General features: G+C 41.8%; 2 protein-coding genes across 2 annotated transcripts in view; one reads left to right on the top strand and one right to left on the bottom strand.

Moving 5' to 3' along the window:
- Positions 1–16: 16 nt before the first annotated feature.
- LOC130910579 (lysine-specific histone demethylase 2) lies at positions 17–18,821 on the bottom strand. Its single transcript, XM_057828005.1, has 21 exons — positions 18,636–18,821; positions 18,207–18,349; positions 14,808–14,929; positions 14,655–14,744; positions 14,456–14,567; positions 14,258–14,371; positions 14,142–14,180; positions 13,857–14,049; positions 13,586–13,770; positions 10,077–10,247; positions 9,935–10,009; positions 8,485–8,619; positions 8,230–8,401; positions 8,028–8,155; positions 6,664–6,795; positions 6,513–6,587; positions 6,333–6,449; positions 4,033–4,158; positions 3,831–3,953; positions 3,569–3,721; positions 17–930 (listed from the first exon to the last, which is right to left on the bottom strand). Exons 1-21 carry the CDS (start codon positions 18,649–18,651, stop codon positions 847–849), a joined length of 2,505 nt encoding a protein of 834 aa, XP_057683988.1. The 5' UTR covers positions 18,652–18,821; the 3' UTR covers positions 17–846.
- The window catches only part of LOC130910578 (cilia- and flagella-associated protein 69-like), a 42,749-nt gene continuing 41,862 nt past the window's right edge, over positions 18,221–19,107 (top strand). Inside the window, exon 1 of the mRNA XM_057828004.1 lies at positions 18,221–18,380. The gene's annotated coding sequence lies outside the window, so the exon portion shown is untranslated. The remainder of the gene's footprint in view (positions 18,381–19,107) is intronic.

The raw sequence follows: 19,107 nt of genomic DNA, 5'->3' as shown, positions 1-19,107 counted from the left end.
AACTCCTCATTTTGCCAGTTTTCTGCTGCAAGATGGCCAACAGTTGGAGAGTTACTTACGCCGTCGACTCCACAGTAAGTCATCTAGGCATATACATGATGTCTTTGATTTCTTTTACCTTAAATGCCACATTTAAGTGAGGTCAGTTTTCTAGGGTTTTTTGCCCCCCAAAAGACCATGGAAAATTTTTATATTTGACATTTTAAAATAAAATTAAACCCTTGTGGCATCGTAGCTGTAAAAAGAAAGGTAGAATACCCATGGCAGTTTTCAGCACGGTTTATTAAACATACAGTGAAGCAGATAAATAGCAAGGGCAAAAATGTCCGAGACTTGTCCAAAAATGTCACGACTGTGGGAGAAAAAAAACAAGACATACATCAGACACAGCGAGGAGACATAGAATACAAGCTAGATACCGTGGAGTTTTAAATTACTGCCTGTCCCGGTGTCATCCCTGAGAAATTAGAATTACTCAAATTTCACCCAAATATGCCCATTTTTGAGCATTTCCCCCTCATTTCATGCTCAAACGGTTCTAAATAAAAAATAAAAAAAAGTGCAAGAGACAACTTACCCGACACATGTAACCTACACCCACAACCACAATATCATAGCTGTATGAAGCATGATGTAAAACTGAAAAAGTTTTGAAATAACCACACTGCTGAGTCTTAACGGTTAATGGACAGTTTAGTACTGTTTGATCTTGTAGGGAAGTACATATTAATTGAGCGCTATTGTTTCCCCGAAGCCCTTGGTGGTACACATGATATGTGAGACACAGTTTGTCGGTGTTTTGACCCGTGTGTCCGTGCTGGTGAGTCGGGAGCACCCGGTGAAATCTCAGAGGGCAGCCATTTTGCTGGCCTCTCGAACGCCACTCAGGTAAGCGCCAGTTACAGTTTGAGGGAAGTGTCTGTTGGTGGCCTGGAAAGGTGATGCAAGGGAAACAATGTCGATTAGGAATGGAATTCAATTCAAAGGTCACGACAAGGTAGTCATTGGAAGCAAGCAGAGCTGGGTAGAGTATCCAAAAACTTATGTCAAGTAAGAGTAGCGTTACTTCAAAATAATATTTCTCAAGTAAAAATAGCCATCCCAAAAATGTAATTAAGTACAAGTAAAAAAGCATGTGGTGAAAAGAATAATCAAGGAGTAACTTTGTGAGCAACTGCTTACGCCGTTTGACTTTTGTTATTTTTTGTTTTTAAACTATGCTTTTTTTTTCTCAGCACAACCATAGACTTCATAACGATATTGACGGGACACAGTCCCCAAACACTGCGCCACACCTTCAAGTAGGGGGCTGTTCCACACTCTGCTTCAGTCAGTCGAAGTCGGTCGCAGTTATTCTCAAACACATGCAGCTATCCAACACCGGATTTAGGTTGAAAAAGCATGAAAGCTGTACCACATACAAACAGGAAGGACTGTCTCAGGAGTGATTTGTTAGAGGATTCAAGGTAATCATTATATTTTTCATACTATGCATGCATTTTGAAATGTTGTGAAAAAAAAATCAATGGGAGAAATTAACCGCTACGGTATTGGCGTCATAATTCGCAATATTTACATAAAATACACTCACCGGCCACTTTATTAGGTACACCTGTCCAACTGCTCGTTAACACTTAATTTCTAATCAGCCAATCACATGGCGGCAACTCAGTGCATTTAGGCATGTAGCCATGGTTTAAGACAATCTCCTTCAGTTCAAACAGAGCATCAGTATATGGAAGAAAGGTGATTTGTGTGACTTTGAACGTGGCATGGTTTTTGGTGCCCGAAGGGCTGGTCTGAGTATTTCAGAAACTGCTGATCTACTGGGATTTTCACGCACAACCATCTCTAGGGTTTACAGAGAATGGTCTGAAAAAGAAAAAATATCCAGTGAGCGGCAGTTGTGTGGGCGGAAATGCCTTGTTGATGCAAGAGGTCAGAGGAGAATGGCCAGACTGGTTCGAGCTGATAGAAAGGCAACAGTGACTCAAATAACCACCCATTACAACCAAGGTAGGCAGAAGAGCATCTCTGAACGCACAGTACGTGGAACTTTGAGGCAGATGGGCAACAGCAGCAGAAGACCACGCCGGGTGCCACTCCTTTCAGCTAAGAACAGGAAACTGAGGTTACAATTTGCACAAGCTCATCGAAATTGGACAATAGAAGATTGGAAAAACGTTGCCTGGTCTGATGGGTCTCGATTTCTGCTGCGACATTCGGATGGTAGGGTCAGAATTTAGCTTCAACAACATGAAAGCATGGATCCATCCTGCCTTGTATCAACGGTTCAGGCTGGTGGTGGTGGTGTAATGGTGTGGAGAATATTTTCTTGGCACTCTTTGGGCCCCTTGGTACCAATTGAGCATCGTTGGAACGCCACAGCCTATCTGAGTATTGTTGCTGACCATGTCCATCCCTTTATGACCACAATGTACCCAACTTCTGATGGCTACTTTCAGCAGGATAATGCGCCATGTCATAAAGCTGGAATCATCTCAGACTGGTTTCTTGAACATGACAATGGGTTCACTGTACTCAAATGGCCTCCACAGTCACCAGATCTCAATCCAATAGAGCATCTTTGGGATGTGGTGGAACGGGAGATTCGCATCATGGATGTGCAGCCGACAAATCTGCACCGTGTGATGCCATCATGTCAATATGGACCAACCTCTCTGAGGAATGCTTCCAGCACCTTGTTGAATCTATGCCACGAAGAATTGAGGCAGTTCTGAAGGCAAAAGGGGGTCCAACCCATTACTAGCATGGTGTACCTAATAAAAATGGCCGGTGAGTGTAAATGCTAACTGCCCGGTTTTTTGCTTTTACCAAGAATCGAGACTGTTTCACGTTTTACTAAGAATTCAGGGATTTAAGCATTTATTCACAAGAATTTTCAACACAAAAAGCTCTTTGCCTGAGTGTTTTCAATCAGTCAGCTTTGACGGAGATAAGCCCCCTATTAATCAGCCCCGCGCCCCATCGATATATTATGAAGTCTATGGCACAACCTTATCTATATGAACTGTTATTACGAGATTTCGACTTTACGACGGCAGTCTTTTTTTTTTTTTTTTTTTTAATGTTGACTTTTGTGATGCATCCTTTTATTTTGGCGCAGGAAGCATAGAACAGGAAGCGAGCGCATGTACAGACGCGCCCACCCGACACACGCACACACGGAACAGCCGAGTGACAAAGGTGACAGCCTTTTGTTGCTTGCCTTTTAGCTGCCTTGCCTTTTAGCTGCCTTTTGTATTGTGTATTTTGCGTTTTCAATTGTGGTCGAATACTTGGGGCCAGTTTATGTGATTGTTTTTGATGATGTGCTGACGCTAACTGACACATGCTAATCATTTATTATTACTGTATCTTCTTCACAAATGTACTCAAATTGAAGTAAAAAGTTTGGCTTAGTAAAACTACTCTTAGAAGTACATTTTTCTCAAAAAGATACTCAAGTCAATGTAATGGAGTTAATGTAACGCATTAGTACCCACCTCTGGAAACAATCATGTAACATTCAACCCGTGAAAATTAGATTTGGGCAGTTTTTTTGTACCTCGCCGGCAAAGAACAATTTCCCTTGAACGTCCTCGGCAATGATATCATATGCCTCGCCGCCGCCACCCATCTTCACGAAGCTGTAGGACATTTGCGACCATGCGTCTTTGCTCCAGTGTGTGACCAAGAAATGCAGCGGCTCTGGGACTTCCTATCAAAAATGGTGAAAAATATTTGGGAAATATTTTGGAGTCTCAGCCAAGGATTTCCATGCAGAGTTCAATGTACAAATAGCTTGTAGGTTTATAAGAACAAAGCACCTGCTCCTTGAAGAGTTCCCGGAGCACCTTCATGCACTCTCCTGCTACATCTTTGTCTTGCATGTCCTGCACAGCACTGACAGCGTCCCCAGCTATGACAGACATTAGCACGGCCTGCTTCCCCTGGACATGACGCACATGGCTGGAATTGGTACAGGCTCAGCTGTGCCTTAATGTGTTCAATTTGAGAAATAAAACAAACCTGCGGGTCCATGTCGTAGAAGACAGTGAACATGCCTCGTTTGTCGGGACTCGGTGGGATATGACCGAAGTAGTCAGCTCCTTGGATTTTGGTATCCCAGAATCTGTACGGGAACTTGAGGGCAATCTATTGGCAAATAAAATGTATATAATCTTTTAACATATGCAACAATTTAATTTATTACTGCTTTAAAAATCTTGCTGCAAACCACCTAACTGGAACACGTGAGATTGAGCATACCGTAATTTCCCGAATATAACGCACACTTTTTTCCCCCCAAATCAACTTGTAAAATCATGGTGCGCATTATAAATGGGTCCCTATAAACTCTGAATAAAAGACTAAACGGGGATTATTATTGTCTGTTATTTGTGTCATCTTTTTGGAAATCAAAATATGATCACCCTGGAATGGCATACAGCTAGCATGTAATTTGTTTTGATGCTTCTGTGCATGCGGGTCACTTTGCCGAGCGCATCTCAGACTGAGAATTAGTGCGCATGCGTGATACTTGAACGGGCTCCATGGACAAAGGCAGTCTGAACAGGCACGCCAAAATACCAGCCATGACAAAAAATCGGACTTGTGCATTACGACCTGCAGTATGAACCTATCCTTTGTGAAGCCAAATTTTTGTTATTGCTACTTAATTAATGTAGTTTTCTCTTCTTGTTGAAGTGCAATTGTTTGTGTTGCTCTGTGCCTAAATGCTTAAGTCAGGGGTGTCCAAACTTTTTGCAAAGGGGGCCAGATTTGGCGTGGTAAAAATGTGCGGGGCCGACGTCCTTTACGTAGAACGATATATTTAAGCAAAATTTAGCAAGCCATTCAGTGTGTCACATTTGCTTTATTATTTTTTTTAATGAATAATTTCAACAATCTCCCAACTAGCCTTTGTGGCGTTCTCTTTCGACTCTCGGGCTCTTGCGAAATACTACTGCTGTGAAATTAAACTAGCTTCAAGTTCAATTTGTCACTGCGTATCTTCCCTGTAATGTTGTCGTACATGTCAGCGTGTCTTGTATGGTAATATCGCCTCACATTGAAATCTTTAAAAACAGCAACTGTCTCTTTGCAAATGAGGCAAGACACATTTGTTGCATATTTTAGTGAAGAAATAGTCCAATTTCCACCTATCCTTGAAGCGTCGGCTGTCACAACTTTCTTTTTTTTTTGTTGATAGTCGCCATTTTAGAAAATGGAAGTAATGGGTCACATGGAGTAATGTTGCTTAGCCCTTATATACCTGCAACATGAAGCAATTATCAGAGAATCCCAAAATTTGAAAAATAAGGTCCTAATGAAACCTTTTTTTCAAATTTGTAAAACGAAATGTCAAAATGAATATGTGTAATAAGCGCTCTAATATCTATAACCCATGCTAAATCATGTTTTTTTCTCTTGGAACCTGCAGATGCATGTGTTGACCTGCATCCATCTTTTTTTTTTTTTTTTTTCAAAAAGAAATGTCAAAATTCTAAATTAATCTCAAAATCATGAAATTTTAGGTGTATCAAATGTGATACATTTGGCGATAAAGGGTTAAAGTGCTGCTGCCTTTTAGTGGGTAAACGAGGAGCAGCATTTCGTGTGTAAGCTACTTCATATGCTGGTCGCAGTACTGCTGACCAATTTATTAAGTCTGTGTGCGGGCCAGACGTTATTGATTTTATGACAGAGGCTGGGGGCCGGATGAAATTTGATCACGGGCCGCATTTGGCCCCCGGGCCGGATTTTGGACATGTCTGGCTTAAGTTATTAAAGTGCAATTTTATTTTTTTTCTTGAAAAAGACATTATATCTATTCTGTGTTTCTGTGCGGTATTGATATTGAGTAAACGTTTTTTGCGTTTAAATGGGTGTACTTAATATTACTTATTATTAATATATACTGTATTCTTACTGTGTTATTGTAAATTGGTTAAAAAAAAAATGGGGGGGGCGCAATAATATCGCATATCGCAATAATTTATGGGAGAATTTATCGCCCACTAAAATTTGTTATCGCGACAGGCCTAATCGCAGTCAGGAAAATTACCGCCCTCATTCTTATTTACCCTGTCATACATTGGTATGTGTGAGTTGAATGAAGGAATGTTTTTTTGACCCATTGTGCCCAGCGATTGGCTGGCAACCAATTCAGGTAATAACCTTCCTTCTGCACATAGTCAGCTGGGATAAGCTCCAGCACCCCCCGACCCTCACGAGGATGAGCAGCACGGAACATGAATGAATAAATGCATTTTAAACTGCACAAAAACACATTCAATTCAATCAGTAAATTTGCTGTAACTGTGTACCTTCTCTATAATCCCTCCTCCCAGACTGTGGATGGCTTTCATTTTCCTCTCTGGAAGCTGAGGGACAAAGTGGATATAGTTCTTCTGCAACAGTGTCAGTGGCACCGTGACTAGAACCTATGAGAAGTGCAAAGGTTAAGCTTCGAGTTCAACTAAATGACTTGTAAAATGCTTTGAGACCTTCTTTGCTGTCCACTGGGAGCCATTTGAGCAAGTTACTCTGACAATATCACCTGAGTAGTCAATGGACGTCACCTGAAATAGATTCCCACACAGCTGTAGTTGTACTACAAGGAATACAATACAAAACGTATAGGTCTGAATTCCGTACTGGGCTCTTTTTGCGGATGTCGAGGCCCTCGGCTAGTTTGTGGAGCAGAGTGCCATAGCCCTTGGTGAGCAATGTGTGGTCTCCTGAGAACTGTGCAAAGAATTCGTTGTGGTCCCAGGATCTTGCAGAAACCTAAATGCAGAAACGACACAATCATACCCATGGAAGTCGAGTGTGCTGACTACTGTGCTAAAGGCCTGGGCTGGGCAATTCAGCTGACAGCACAGCACCGGCTACACATATTTACACCAAGGGCGTAGGTTTGCGTAGGGACGGTAGGGACATAACACTACCAACTTTTCAGGATGCTCAAATTGTCCCCACCAACTTTTAAGCAACCTTATTTGCATTATACAATGAGTCAGCTGTAAAGGTAATTTATATTGTCTTCCCATGTGTTTTTAGGATAGAATTGACCCTACCATTATTAAGTAAATTACTTTCAGACTTACATTTACCCCTTTTCACTTGCTATTTAGTAGCGCCGGTCCATTTTTTTCCCCTCAAACGCACGTTTGATTGGCTGATGACTAGAACCCCCACATTCACACAATCCCGACAGAAATGCATGTCAATATGCCGCCTCCTCTGCCCCCTTTGAAGAGGAGGGATATTAGAAGTTTTTTTTCCAACCAGCAGCAGCCACTGAAAGTAATGTAAAAAAATGTCAATGTTGTGGAGGTGGGGAACACACCACTAATAATTTTGCTACTAAAAGTCCAACCAGCATCAGAGTTTGCATAACTTTAAACTGTGTGAACTTGTTAACCTGTAAAACTCGAGTAGGAAGCTGCTTAGAGGTGTCTTCCTGTATGTTTTGTACTGTTAATGTTAATTCAACTGTGCATTTTGTGCATTTATTCATTAATTAAAATGTTTTTATACATCATTTAAGAAAAAAAAAAAAAAACATTTTTATTTGCAGCCTATGCACATATTACGCCCCCCCCCCAAAAAAAACTTCAAAAGCACAACCACTCTAAATTTCCTTAATATGAAGCAAGCATTTAGAAAAATGACTTTTTCCCTCTGAAAATAATGTTAACTTTTTTTTTTATGTAGGAACCAGACATTTTTTAAGAAATGTACCCAATCTGTTTGGTCTTATGAATGTCCTGTCCCCAGCAAAAAGTGTACATGCACGTTAAGCTGTTATAGCGTCCCCACCAATTTTGAGACCAAACCTACACCCTTGATTTACACTGATTTTCCTTGGCAAGTCATCCAAGTTTTACTCAACTTGATTTATTTATTGCAATTTCTTTCTGTAGCAAACACAGGATTTCCCCCAGTGGTTTATAAGCCTGGCGGGGTGCCAGGTTTCTCTTTAAACCACACTGATGTGAAATTTAGCTAAGTCTCACCTGATTTAAAGAGCTGCCACAACCGTACTCCAGATTGCTGAGGTGAAACTGAAGCACTTTTTCCTCCAGCTCACTGAACTGGATGCCAGATTCCTGAAGAAAGTTCTTTTTAAGCTCCTGCACTTTTTCTGTCAGACAAAAACAGCAATTCAAATCTCATCCTTTTTATTTCATTTTATGTTTTCAACAGTGGCTCGATCACCTCCGAGCGGCATGTCTTGGCTCTGCGATTTGTCCTTTCTCCACTCTGACACCACGTCCAGAATAGCGTTGAAGTGGAAGTCCATGCGTTTGTCAATGGAGGGGTCTGTGGCTTGCCCACCCTCCTGAAACAGGTCGCAGCGTTCCCCTAGTTTGTGCATGCGAATGCCCATCTATAGAAGTAGAGTGAGTGGTTGATTCAGTGTTCGAAGGTGATTGGATTTTTAAAAAAAACAGACAAATGTGTTGTTCTCACCTGCTCGCACATGAGAGCGATCGGGTTGTTAACGCAACCGTTGACAATCTGAGCTCCCCGACCCACGACGACGCCCAGGCCTGTGTCGTCCCACACGCGTCCGCCGATTCTGTCACGGGCTTCCAACACAAGGACCTGGAACCAGCACGGTGGAAAATTTAAGGTGCAAGTGTATAACTCAAGATAATTAATAGGGGTGTAACGGTACACAAAAATCTCGGATCGGTACGTACCTCGGTTTTGAGGTCACGGTTCGGTTAATTTTCGGTACAGTAATAAAACAAAATTCAAAATATAAATGTGCTAGTTGTTTATAACACACTTTTGTGCTTTCAACAATAGGAACATTAGCCTATACAAAGCTAGAATTCTGCTCAAAAAGTAGCGGCTATTTAAAGATAATAATCCAAGAACAATTTGCCTTTCAGACCCCGCGTATTGGTCAGCTTTCTTTCTGAAAGAAAGAAGAAAAAAGAAGTCCTGTGCTAAAGAGAGAAGCAATCCCAATGACAAAGATTTTAACATGTATTTTACAAATGAAATGCCTCAATGAATCATTTTTTTTTCTTATGAACGGTTTTCAAAAGCTTTATTGGTGGATTTTCTCAAGTTAAAGCGCCACACAGAAATGAATAAATTTAATTGTGTAAGCAGGATCTGTGTATTATTATTATTTAATTACAGGTGTTTTAGCTCATTTCAATTTATTTTATTTAAATGGGCTATTATTTATTTCTATTATGTGTTTTATATTTTACAAATGTGATGTAGTATTCATTTATATTGTTCAACTTTAGTTCCTATGTGAATATTAGTTCCTTCTTGTTTTGTTGTGGTAGGAGGGTTTTGAACACGGGGCCGTGTGGGTTATTATTATAGCAGAGAAGACAGCAGTAAATCAACAAAGACAAGTCAACTGTGCCCCGATCTACCACTCAAGAGATCTGATGGACTCAAAAAGTGGGATACGATTGCATATTAGTTTGAAAATCAACCGGATCCACCGTATTTTTACACGAGTGACTTCCGGTCTGCCCGATCCTATCTACCGGTAGTAGTATTGACGCAGGAGGTTTGCGTCAAATAATAAACTCTGTCTGACTGGTGTGCACTGGCGTTTCACTGCGTTCTCGCGGCAGCCGCGTTGTCGCGCCGTTGACGTTTCTGGGTTATATACTGTCCTACCGTGTTGGTCCTCATTTTAGTAGAGAAGACGGAGTAAATATAATCTACACAAAGAAACTGTAACCCGATCGACTCACAGCCTCGAAAAGTAAGGGTTACAATACGTCAGAAATTCGTTCAGTACGCCTCCGTTCCGAACCGAGCACCCCATACCGAAACAGTTCAATACAAATACATGTACCGTTACACCCCCTAATAATTAATTTTAAAAAATTAAGTTTCTTCAGTCATCAAGGACCATAGCAAATGCTGCTGAGATGCAAACCTGAGTGCCGAAGTTTTGCAGCTGGCGTGCAGCAGCAAGCCCCGAGGCCCCTGCGCCAATCACAATGACGTTTTTCTGCAAAAAACAGAACAAAATAGGGTAGATAACCTATTTTTGTTATGTTTTGTTCATTAAGCCTCACCGTGCGATGCTTATCGGATAGCAGGGGTCGCTGGACCGCAAGCACCCCCGTGTTGATGAGGCCCTTCCTGGTCATGAAATGGAGCACGCGTTCCATCTCTTGCACGCAGCGGACACGGACCAGCCCGCGCACCACCACGTGCATGATGCATTTCTTGACAGTGAGCACCTCCTTTAATTGAGGTGGAAAAAAAACAGCCACGCTTTTAGCTCAGTGACAATTTATAACATTATTTACATATACTGTATATTTATATACAGTAAATAACAACAGTTCTTTTCCCTTGAGTAAAAAATTTGTGATCCCTCGCTACTTCGCGCGTCAAACTTCGCGCCCTCAGTCCGTCACGGATTTGTTTTTTTTTAATTCAATAAATAAATACAGTATTTTATTTAATAATGTTAAGATATATCCATGTATACATTTACAAATCATCATTTTCTTTATCTATATACAGGATGATTAAAAAAGAATGTGCCAAAACCATTGCTGTATATTAGATTTTTTTTTTTTTTTAAAAACAATTAATAACTAGCAGGATACAAATATTGTATATAACTTCACATTTTTATTTCATGCTTTATAAGTGCTTAATATGACCACCACCAGCGGCATGGACAACATCAAGCCGATATTACCGTACTTTTACTTTGTTAAAATTACTTGTTAAATGTTTTCTATTTTTATTAAGTTATTGATTTATTAATCCATTAATTAAGAATTACTTAATAATTTTGTCCATTTCATTCATTCATTCATTCATTTTCCATGCCGCTTTTCCCTTTGTCCATTTCAATGATTTTAAAATGAATAAATGTGTGATGATTTTGGCATTCTTTTTGAATCACCCTATACATCATTTATGTATATCAGATTTATTACATTTGCAGTGTTGAAAACCATTTATTAAAATATACAATATAATTTTTTTCTAATTATACTTTGGGGGAAAAAGGATTCATTTTGAATCCTGTGGCCTGTAGCCTAGTCCGGCTTATTATTTTTATTTATTTCGGTTAATAGGCAACACTTTCTTTTGACAGCGGCGTCATATGAATGCCATAAGACCGTCATAATTATGACATGACACTATCATAGGCCTTAATGACATTATGAATTATGTCAACAACTCCATTTATGTCCAGCTCGGATCTTTACATCCATTCAAAAGTGAGATAAATTTGCCGGATGACACAAAATGACATCTGTCATAAGCATTCATTACTGCTCATGGCAGTGTAATGTCATAATTATGATGGTCTTATGACAGGTTTATGGCCCCACTGCAGAGGTGGCGCTAGACTTTTTCGTTGTCTGTCATTTTGACTGACGGGGTCAATAAAATCCGGTCATAATCTATTTTTACCCGTCACTTAAATTTTTAAAATGTTATTAATGACATATTAAATAGTATTTGGTTTTCATTCATCTTTAATTAATATTCTGTCCGAACAAGCTTAACAGAGAATCCACACCGCGCCAGCACACATCAAGCAGCTGTGCGTTTTTAGCGCCTAGCTTGCCTTGAACACGGCTTTTTAGGAAGGGTCGGACTTGACAAGTCATAAAAAAAGTAAAAAAAAAAAAAAAAAAAAAGGGTTTGAGGATAAGCCTGAGAATGATCGGTTTTCTCTCTGCTCCATATAAGCAATATTTCAACATTGCTTACACGGCCGAGAGTCGGGGCAAACTGCTCGTATGTGTGTGTGACATGCACGAACAGTGCGTGCATGCTATCGATCCATATACTTTGAATATAAACCTGTACAGGGATTATTTATGCCTGTTATTTGTGTCCTCTTTTTAATAAGCAAAATATGATATCCCTGGAATGACGGATGACAGCCAGCATGTGTGATTGTATGGTCATTTGTTTTGATGCTTCTGCGCATGCGGGTCGTCTTGCTCAGTGCATGTCGGACTGCGAATTAGTGCGTATGCATAATACTTGAATGGTCTCAATGGACAAACGCAGTCTGAACGGGCACGCCAAAAAAAACAGATATGACCAAATATCGGATTCGTGCTATAGACCTGTAGTAGGAACGTAGCCATAGGCTTGTTGCTGTTAAAAAGAGGACACAAATAACAGGCATATATAATCCCTGTTCAGGCTTATATTCAAAGTATATGGATCGATAGCATGCACGCACTGTTCGTGCATGTAACACACATACGGGCAGTTTGCCCCGACTCTCGGCCGTGTAAGCAATGCTGAAATATTGCTTATATGGAGCAGAGAGAAAACAGATCATTCTCAGGCTTATCCTCAAACCTATTTTTATTTTTTTATGACTGTTGTCAAGTACGACCCTTCCTAAAAAGCTGTGTTCAAGGCAAGCTAAGCGCTAATAACGCACAGCTGCATCGCTACCGTAGCTACCGTACCGTCTCTCGCTTTTTGATGACGTAATTGCTGCATTAAATCCGATTTGCGGGACTGGACAGTACAGACCGCCGCGACAGTCTGGAAAAATGTGGCCCAGATCAGATTTAAACCACATACGAAAGTGACCCAGATCATATTTGAAATGGTCCCGTTCTATGCGACTTGTTACGTTCAGACCGTCAAGTTAATGCCTCACTCAAGTCGGAAAAACACGAAAAAATCGGATTCGTGCATTAAGACCTGTAGTATGAACGTAGCCTTAGTTCGGACGCTCAGTTGCCTTGACATTTTTCCGAGTAAGGCCAACGATGTCATGCATCAAGAGAGACAATAGCTAATTAATATGCTCACTCGCCACCCTGTGGTCTGGGGTGTGAATTGCAACCTGTCAAAATGACGGATGGACTTCAGTTTTTTCCGTCACCGTTTTAAAAAAACGGTCAACGACGGAAAATATTCGGTTAACGCGACCCCTGTCCCACTGTCAAATAAAGTTTTACCAAATACCATAACTAGTATTAATTGAAACAACTGCAACAGTAACTGAAGAAATAATTAGCACAGATCATGATTTTTTAAAATTGTTATTTACATCTGTAGCGCTGCAATGCATGCTAGGAAGCTTGTTGGACAACAAGTGTTGACAGCAGGTGGCAGGAGAGGTTGACTGTCTCCCCTAAGGGAGAAGTGATGGCCAAATCAAGCTTCTTGAAGTAATGAAGCTTAGCAGCCAATTGGTTCAAAGCTTCATGGTGGTTCATATGGTCTTATGAGTCTTATGATGCCACTGTCAATTACAGTGTTGCCGGTTAATATCTTTTGGTGTAAATATCTCATAATACAGTGAGGACAGCTGCGGTTTATAGTCCAATGTGGCTTGTCTATGAACAAATGCCTTTTTCGTATCAAATTTGGTGGGTGGCGGCTTATAGGCCACTGCGCTTTATAGTCTGAAAATTACGGTAATGATCAATTAGATGTCGATTAGTTGATTCCTCTTGATGGGGGATATGATGGCCCTCCAAGGTAAAACTACAATCTGGTTTCCGAGGAAGATGAATTTGATATCCCTGATTTATAATGTTATGAATTGGTTATGGAAATAAAAACATCCGCAAACCTTGCAGTTTTTGTGCCAGGAGGCCAGAATGAGATTGCGCAGTGCCAAGTACATGGTGGGGTCACGGGAAAATTCAGGAAATTCATAAAGTTCGTCTAGCTCCATCATGTCAGGCCTGACGCACAGAGCTTTGCCGCATTCATTGGGCTGGTAGAAGGGCTGGAAGTACGGACACAGTCCTGGGACTGAACAGATGCAAACGTGAATGCTGAAGATTTTCTTTCTTTTTTTTTTCCTTTGAAGACTGGTGTCGTGTTTCACCTGCACGTACTTTTGGGCTGGACGGCTCTACAGTGGTCGGCCCTTAGCTCGCTTAGCGACGTGCTGCCGGGAGAGCTGGACGGACTCATGCCCACGCAGTCGGGATAGTAGGCAGCCAAGAAGGGAGTGGCTGGGCTGTCTTTAAACAACGGTGGCAAAATGAGCATCGAGTGCCACCAGCTGCTTGTCACTTCCGCCACTCTCTAATAGAAACGCAAACAGTTTCCACTGAAATGCACAATCTTGGAACAGGGATAGTCTATCACCGTCAATGGCAGCAAATGAGTTAACTAACCAGGTCTTCTGGCTGGGAGCACTGGTCCGGTCCTTCACTCTGTGGACAAACACGCACGACTAAAAACACAATCCTGATTGGATCTCCATTAGATTTACTTCTAGCTTCCTGTTTACCTTGACATTGTTGAACTTCATCCCACAGCGATACGTGTCTGTCAATGCGGGAGTCAGCTGGATCTCCTTGGTTAGCTGACGCCACTTCCTGCAGTTGGGTTTTGTGCACTGCACCTAAACGCCACACGTGAAAGAACATTCCGTCGTCAGCTAGAGTCGCAACCACGGTCTTGTTCAATGTTCACACCAGGTTTTTACCCAGTAGGGAAGCTGCTGGTCTGCCATGAAGGCTTTGAGACTGGGCTCACTTTTTCCATTACTCGTCCACGCTTTTTTCCATACGGAAAACGTTTCGTAACCGTCCTTGTGACTGGTAAGACAAAAAAAGTAATATTATACAAATTATATAACAGGTACGGATTCAATTGTGGAGATTGCAATTTTTTTTTTTTTTTACCTTCTGTAGTAGTGATCGAAGCACTCGTTGCAAAAGTGCTCGCCACACGACAGGTGATACCAGCGAGACGTGTATCCATTTTTAGCACATCTGAGTAAAGAATAAAGACATAAATGTGACTTGATTGTTTGATTTTTGAAATGTGGTTCCCACCTTTCGGAAGCGCTCGCGAAACAGACTGGATACGTCGCCGAGCACCCCGCCTTCTCACACTTCCTGTATTTCTTCTCCGCCTGGTCGTCTTCCTCTTCTGTGTCTGTCGCTTTCCTTTTGCTCTGGGAGGACAAATTTATGAAGTCATCTAAACTAGTAGTCCACAACCACAGGGCCACGGACCGATTCTGGCCTGTGCTTCTTGACACACCAACCTGCCGGCCTACTCTAATGACTAATCCGAGTTGAGATACAGTGGGGCAAATAAGTATTTAGTCAACCACCAATTGTGCAAGTTCTCCTACTTGAAAAGATTAGAGACTCCTGTAATTGTCAACATGGGTAAACTTCAACCATGAAAGACAATGTGGGGGAAAAAACAGAAAATCACATTGTTTGATTTTTTAAAAAAAATATTTCCAAATTAGAGTGGATAATAAGTATTTGGTCACCTACAAACAAGCAAGATTTCTGGCTGTCATAGAGGTCTAACTTCTAACGGGGTCGAACGAGGTCTAACGAGGCTCCACTCGTTACCTGTATTAATGGCACCTGTTTTAACTCATCGGTATAAAAGACACCTGTCCACAACCTCAGTCAGTCACACTCCAAACTCCACTATGGCCAAGACCAAAGAGCTGTCGAAGGACACCAGAGACAAAAATTGTAGACCTGCACCAGGCTGGGATGACTGAATCTGCAATAGGTAAAACGCTTGATGTACAGAAATCAACTGTGGGAGCAATTATTAGAAAATGGAAGACATACAAGACCACTGATAATCTCCCTCGATCTGGGGCTCCATGCAAGATCTCACCCCGCACTGCCAGACGTGTCCCCCTGCTGAAGCCAGTACACGTCCAGGCCCGTCTACGGTTCGCTAGAGAGCATTTAGATGATCCAGAAGAGGACTGGGAGAATGTGTTATGGTCAGATGAAACCAAAATAGAACTTTTTGGTAGAAACACAGGTTCTCGTATTTGGAGGAGAAAGAATACTGAACTGCATCCAAAGAACACCATACCCACTGAGAAGCATGGGGGTGGAACCATCATGCTTTGGGACTGTTTTTCTGCAAAGGGACCAGGACAACTGATCTGTGTAAAGGAAAGAATGAATGGGGCCATGTTGTATTGAGAGATTTTGAGTGAAAATCTCCTTTCATCAGCAAAGGCATTGAAGATGAGATGTGGCTGGGTCTTTCAGCATGACAATGATCCCAAACACACAGCCAGGGCAACAAAGGAGTGGTTTCGTAAGAAGCATTTCAAGGTCCTGGAGTGGCCTAGCCAGTCTCCAGATCTCAACCCCATAGAAAATCTGTGGTGGGAGTTGAAAGTCCGCGTTGCCAAATGACAGCCCCAAAACATCACTGCTCTAGAGGAGATCTGCATGGAGGAATGGGCCAAAATACCAGCAACAGTGTGTGAAAACCTTGTGAAGAGTTAGAGAAAACATTTGGCCTCTGTTATTGCCAACAAAGGGTATATAACAAAGTATTGAGATGAACTTTTGGTATTGACCAAATACTTCTTTTCCACCATGATTTGCAAATAAATTCTTTAAAAATCAAACAATGTGATTTTCTGTTTTTTTTTTTCCACATTCTGTCTCATGGTTGAGGTTTACCCATGTTGACAATTACAGGCCTCTCTAATATTTTCAAGTGGGAGAACTTGCGCAATTAGTGGTTGACTAAATACTCATTTGCCCCACTGTACGTTATTGGATTAGACTCATCAAGTACCGATATACATGAAAGTGTTCTATTTTATCCATATGTGACGACCGTCAATCCTCCCCTTGTGTTTTATTCCAACGCATTGTCGAGGACAGCAAAGTGGCCGATGGCTAGAAATCGGAGCAGTTCTTGAATGCAACACGAGCAGCTATCCAACAGTGCCATGGTGCCAAACAAGCTTAAAGTGCGTACGACAGGAGAAAAAAAAAGTCTTAAATAGCATTATTATGTGAATTAGAATCATATTTTGAGAGTCATATTTGAGAAATTAGTCCCTCAGCTGGTTAGCCACGCCTACCATTATAGGGCTGTAGCATCCCCAACAGGAGGATGACGTCGGCAGGACAATGGTAACGAGTGGTCTAACGACAGGAGCCTCGTTAGAAGAAGTTAGACCTCTTTTGCCCCTTTCCTACTGAAACTAGTGGGTCAACGCGTGTTTTTTCCAAGCCGATGCAACCCACTTGCAATTGGCACCTTTCCCATTGACAAAAAAAAGCCGTGTCTTTTTTTTTTTTTTTCCACCCGTCTAACCCCCACCCCTCCTCAGCCGTGCGTAAGGTTACGTGACATCACCATGCCAAGATGCGTGACCGAATTCATTCGGTTCAAGGAAGTAAACAATGCAGAGCAACATGGCAGTAAAGGATCAACACTCTGCTTGTGCTGAGGCAACGTAGGCGACATGAATTTTGGTTTGAAATTGAAAGGAGTCGTGTAAGTCACAGAAGGGGGAGAAGAGGCTTTTGTTTAATCTGTTATGGCTATTGCTAACGCTGCTACACCGACTGTTCGCCGTATGTGGATCCGGCAACTGGCACGTTGTTATGACGCATCACGTAAGAGCCTACGTCACCACGTAGATTAGGGTGTTGACTTTTGACCCAGGGTTTTGTTTTCACACTGCATGACGATCAGAGCCGAGGTGATTTTAACGCGGGTCGCTTGGCGGGTTGATTGACACGGGTCGAGGCGGGTCGTTGCACCTTTCCCACTACCACCAAAAGCCGATTGTTAGCGGGTTGACACGGGTTTTTTGGCCAGTGGGAAAGGGGTATTTGACAGCCAGAAACCATGCTTGTTTGTAGGTGACCAAATACCTATTTTCCACTCTAATTTGGAAATAAATTCTTTAAAAACCAACCAATGTGATTTTCTGTTTTTTTTCCACATTGTCTCTCATGGTTGATGTTAACCCATGTTGATAATTACAGGCCTCTCTAATCTTTTCAAGTAGGAGAACTTGCACAATTGGTGGGTGACTAAATACTTATTTGCCCCACTGTACAGTAGACGTGCTGGGGCCAAAATCAAGGTAGCTAGAATCCGAGCAGTTTTTGAACGCGACACGAGCAATACCCCCCTTATTTGCACACAACCGAAACCTTCTACAGAGTCCTTTCTTCCTTCTGCAACTCCACCCGACGACGTTAAAAAAAAAAGCGATATTGGATAATTTCTCGCGGCACACCTGACAATCTCTCACGGTGTGCTGTTTGAAAACACTGATCGAAACGATAAATCGACTATCAGAATAGTTGATTAATCGAGTAATGGATATGTAGATTAATCTTGGAAGCAATGTAACTGTAGAGGCATGTTAGAGAGGGGGGTTCAGGAGAAAATGTCGTGGCTTAGGGTTGGTCGACAACCTTTACCTGTCCAGGTGGAGGGTTATTGGCGCGTTTCACTCGGACGTTGGTCTGCCTCCCAGATGACCGAAGGGCCTGGCCGTCGCCCGGAGACTCCGCAGAGCTTCTCCTTTTAGCTCGCCGGGCACCGGAGCCGTTCCCGGGGTAGTCTGATGAACAAAAAGCCCCATCACCCGTGAGGTAGTGACATGGCAACATCACGGGACAAAGCGGAGATCCACTCGGGCCTTTTGTAGCCGTGTTAAGCAGCAAGCCGCTTCCAAAGCGTCACGCCACGATGCTCAAACATAAATTAACATGAGTGAACGATACACGAGAGAGTTTAGCGTCTAGAACGTGCAAAACACTCAACAACTGGCTATTACAAACAGCTATAATGTTTGCTCGCGTGCCACTTTTAGCAGGTTGCTAAATGCTATGTTCACGTCTACTAACCTGCGTCCGACAGCATGATGTTGTACTTGCGTCTTGACTGGATTTTAATTGAGTAATTTTGTAATGTTGTGTAACACTTCAAAGGTTCCCACTCGTGTTCCTTATTGTTTTGGTAGTAAATAAAGGCGTTGTTGTTGCTGGAATTGCACTACCGGTTTAGGGAGGAAATGGGCGGCTTCCTTTAACTTTTCGACCACAATCGCTCGCCGTAGATGTAGTCTGTTACCATGGCGACTGCAAATCAAACTTCTTTCATGGTGCCTTTAAAAATGTTGGAAATTTGCATACTAGGACGGCTTGTTGGCTAATACAATAAACCGTATACTATAAACAAACAAAACATAGACAGCGTTTGACGTACTATGAACACGCTGGAAACAGTTACTACATTGATTTATAGGATTTACATTTTTAGTATTCGGTATATTATGACTCAGTTGCCTTTTTTCGTTCGTAAAAGTTGGATTTCCAA

Source organism: Corythoichthys intestinalis, chromosome 22 (genome assembly GCF_030265065.1).
Source record: "Corythoichthys intestinalis isolate RoL2023-P3 chromosome 22, ASM3026506v1, whole genome shotgun sequence".
Lineage (NCBI taxonomy): Eukaryota > Metazoa > Chordata > Actinopteri > Syngnathiformes > Syngnathidae > Corythoichthys > Corythoichthys intestinalis.
Note: the sequence above shows the minus strand (reverse complement) of the source record. Positions and strands in the feature narration are given on the sequence as shown.

Coding starts and splice junctions, on each gene's coding strand:
- LOC130910579 (XM_057828005.1), bottom strand. Junction 14,372..14,455: donor ACCAGCAGCTTCCCTACTGG/GTAAAAACCTGG, acceptor TGTGGCGTTTAG/GTGCAGTGCACAAAACCCAA. Junction 931..3,568: donor AATTGTTCTTTGCCGGCGAG/GTACAAAAAAAC, acceptor TCACCTTTCCAG/GCCACCAACAGACACTTCCC.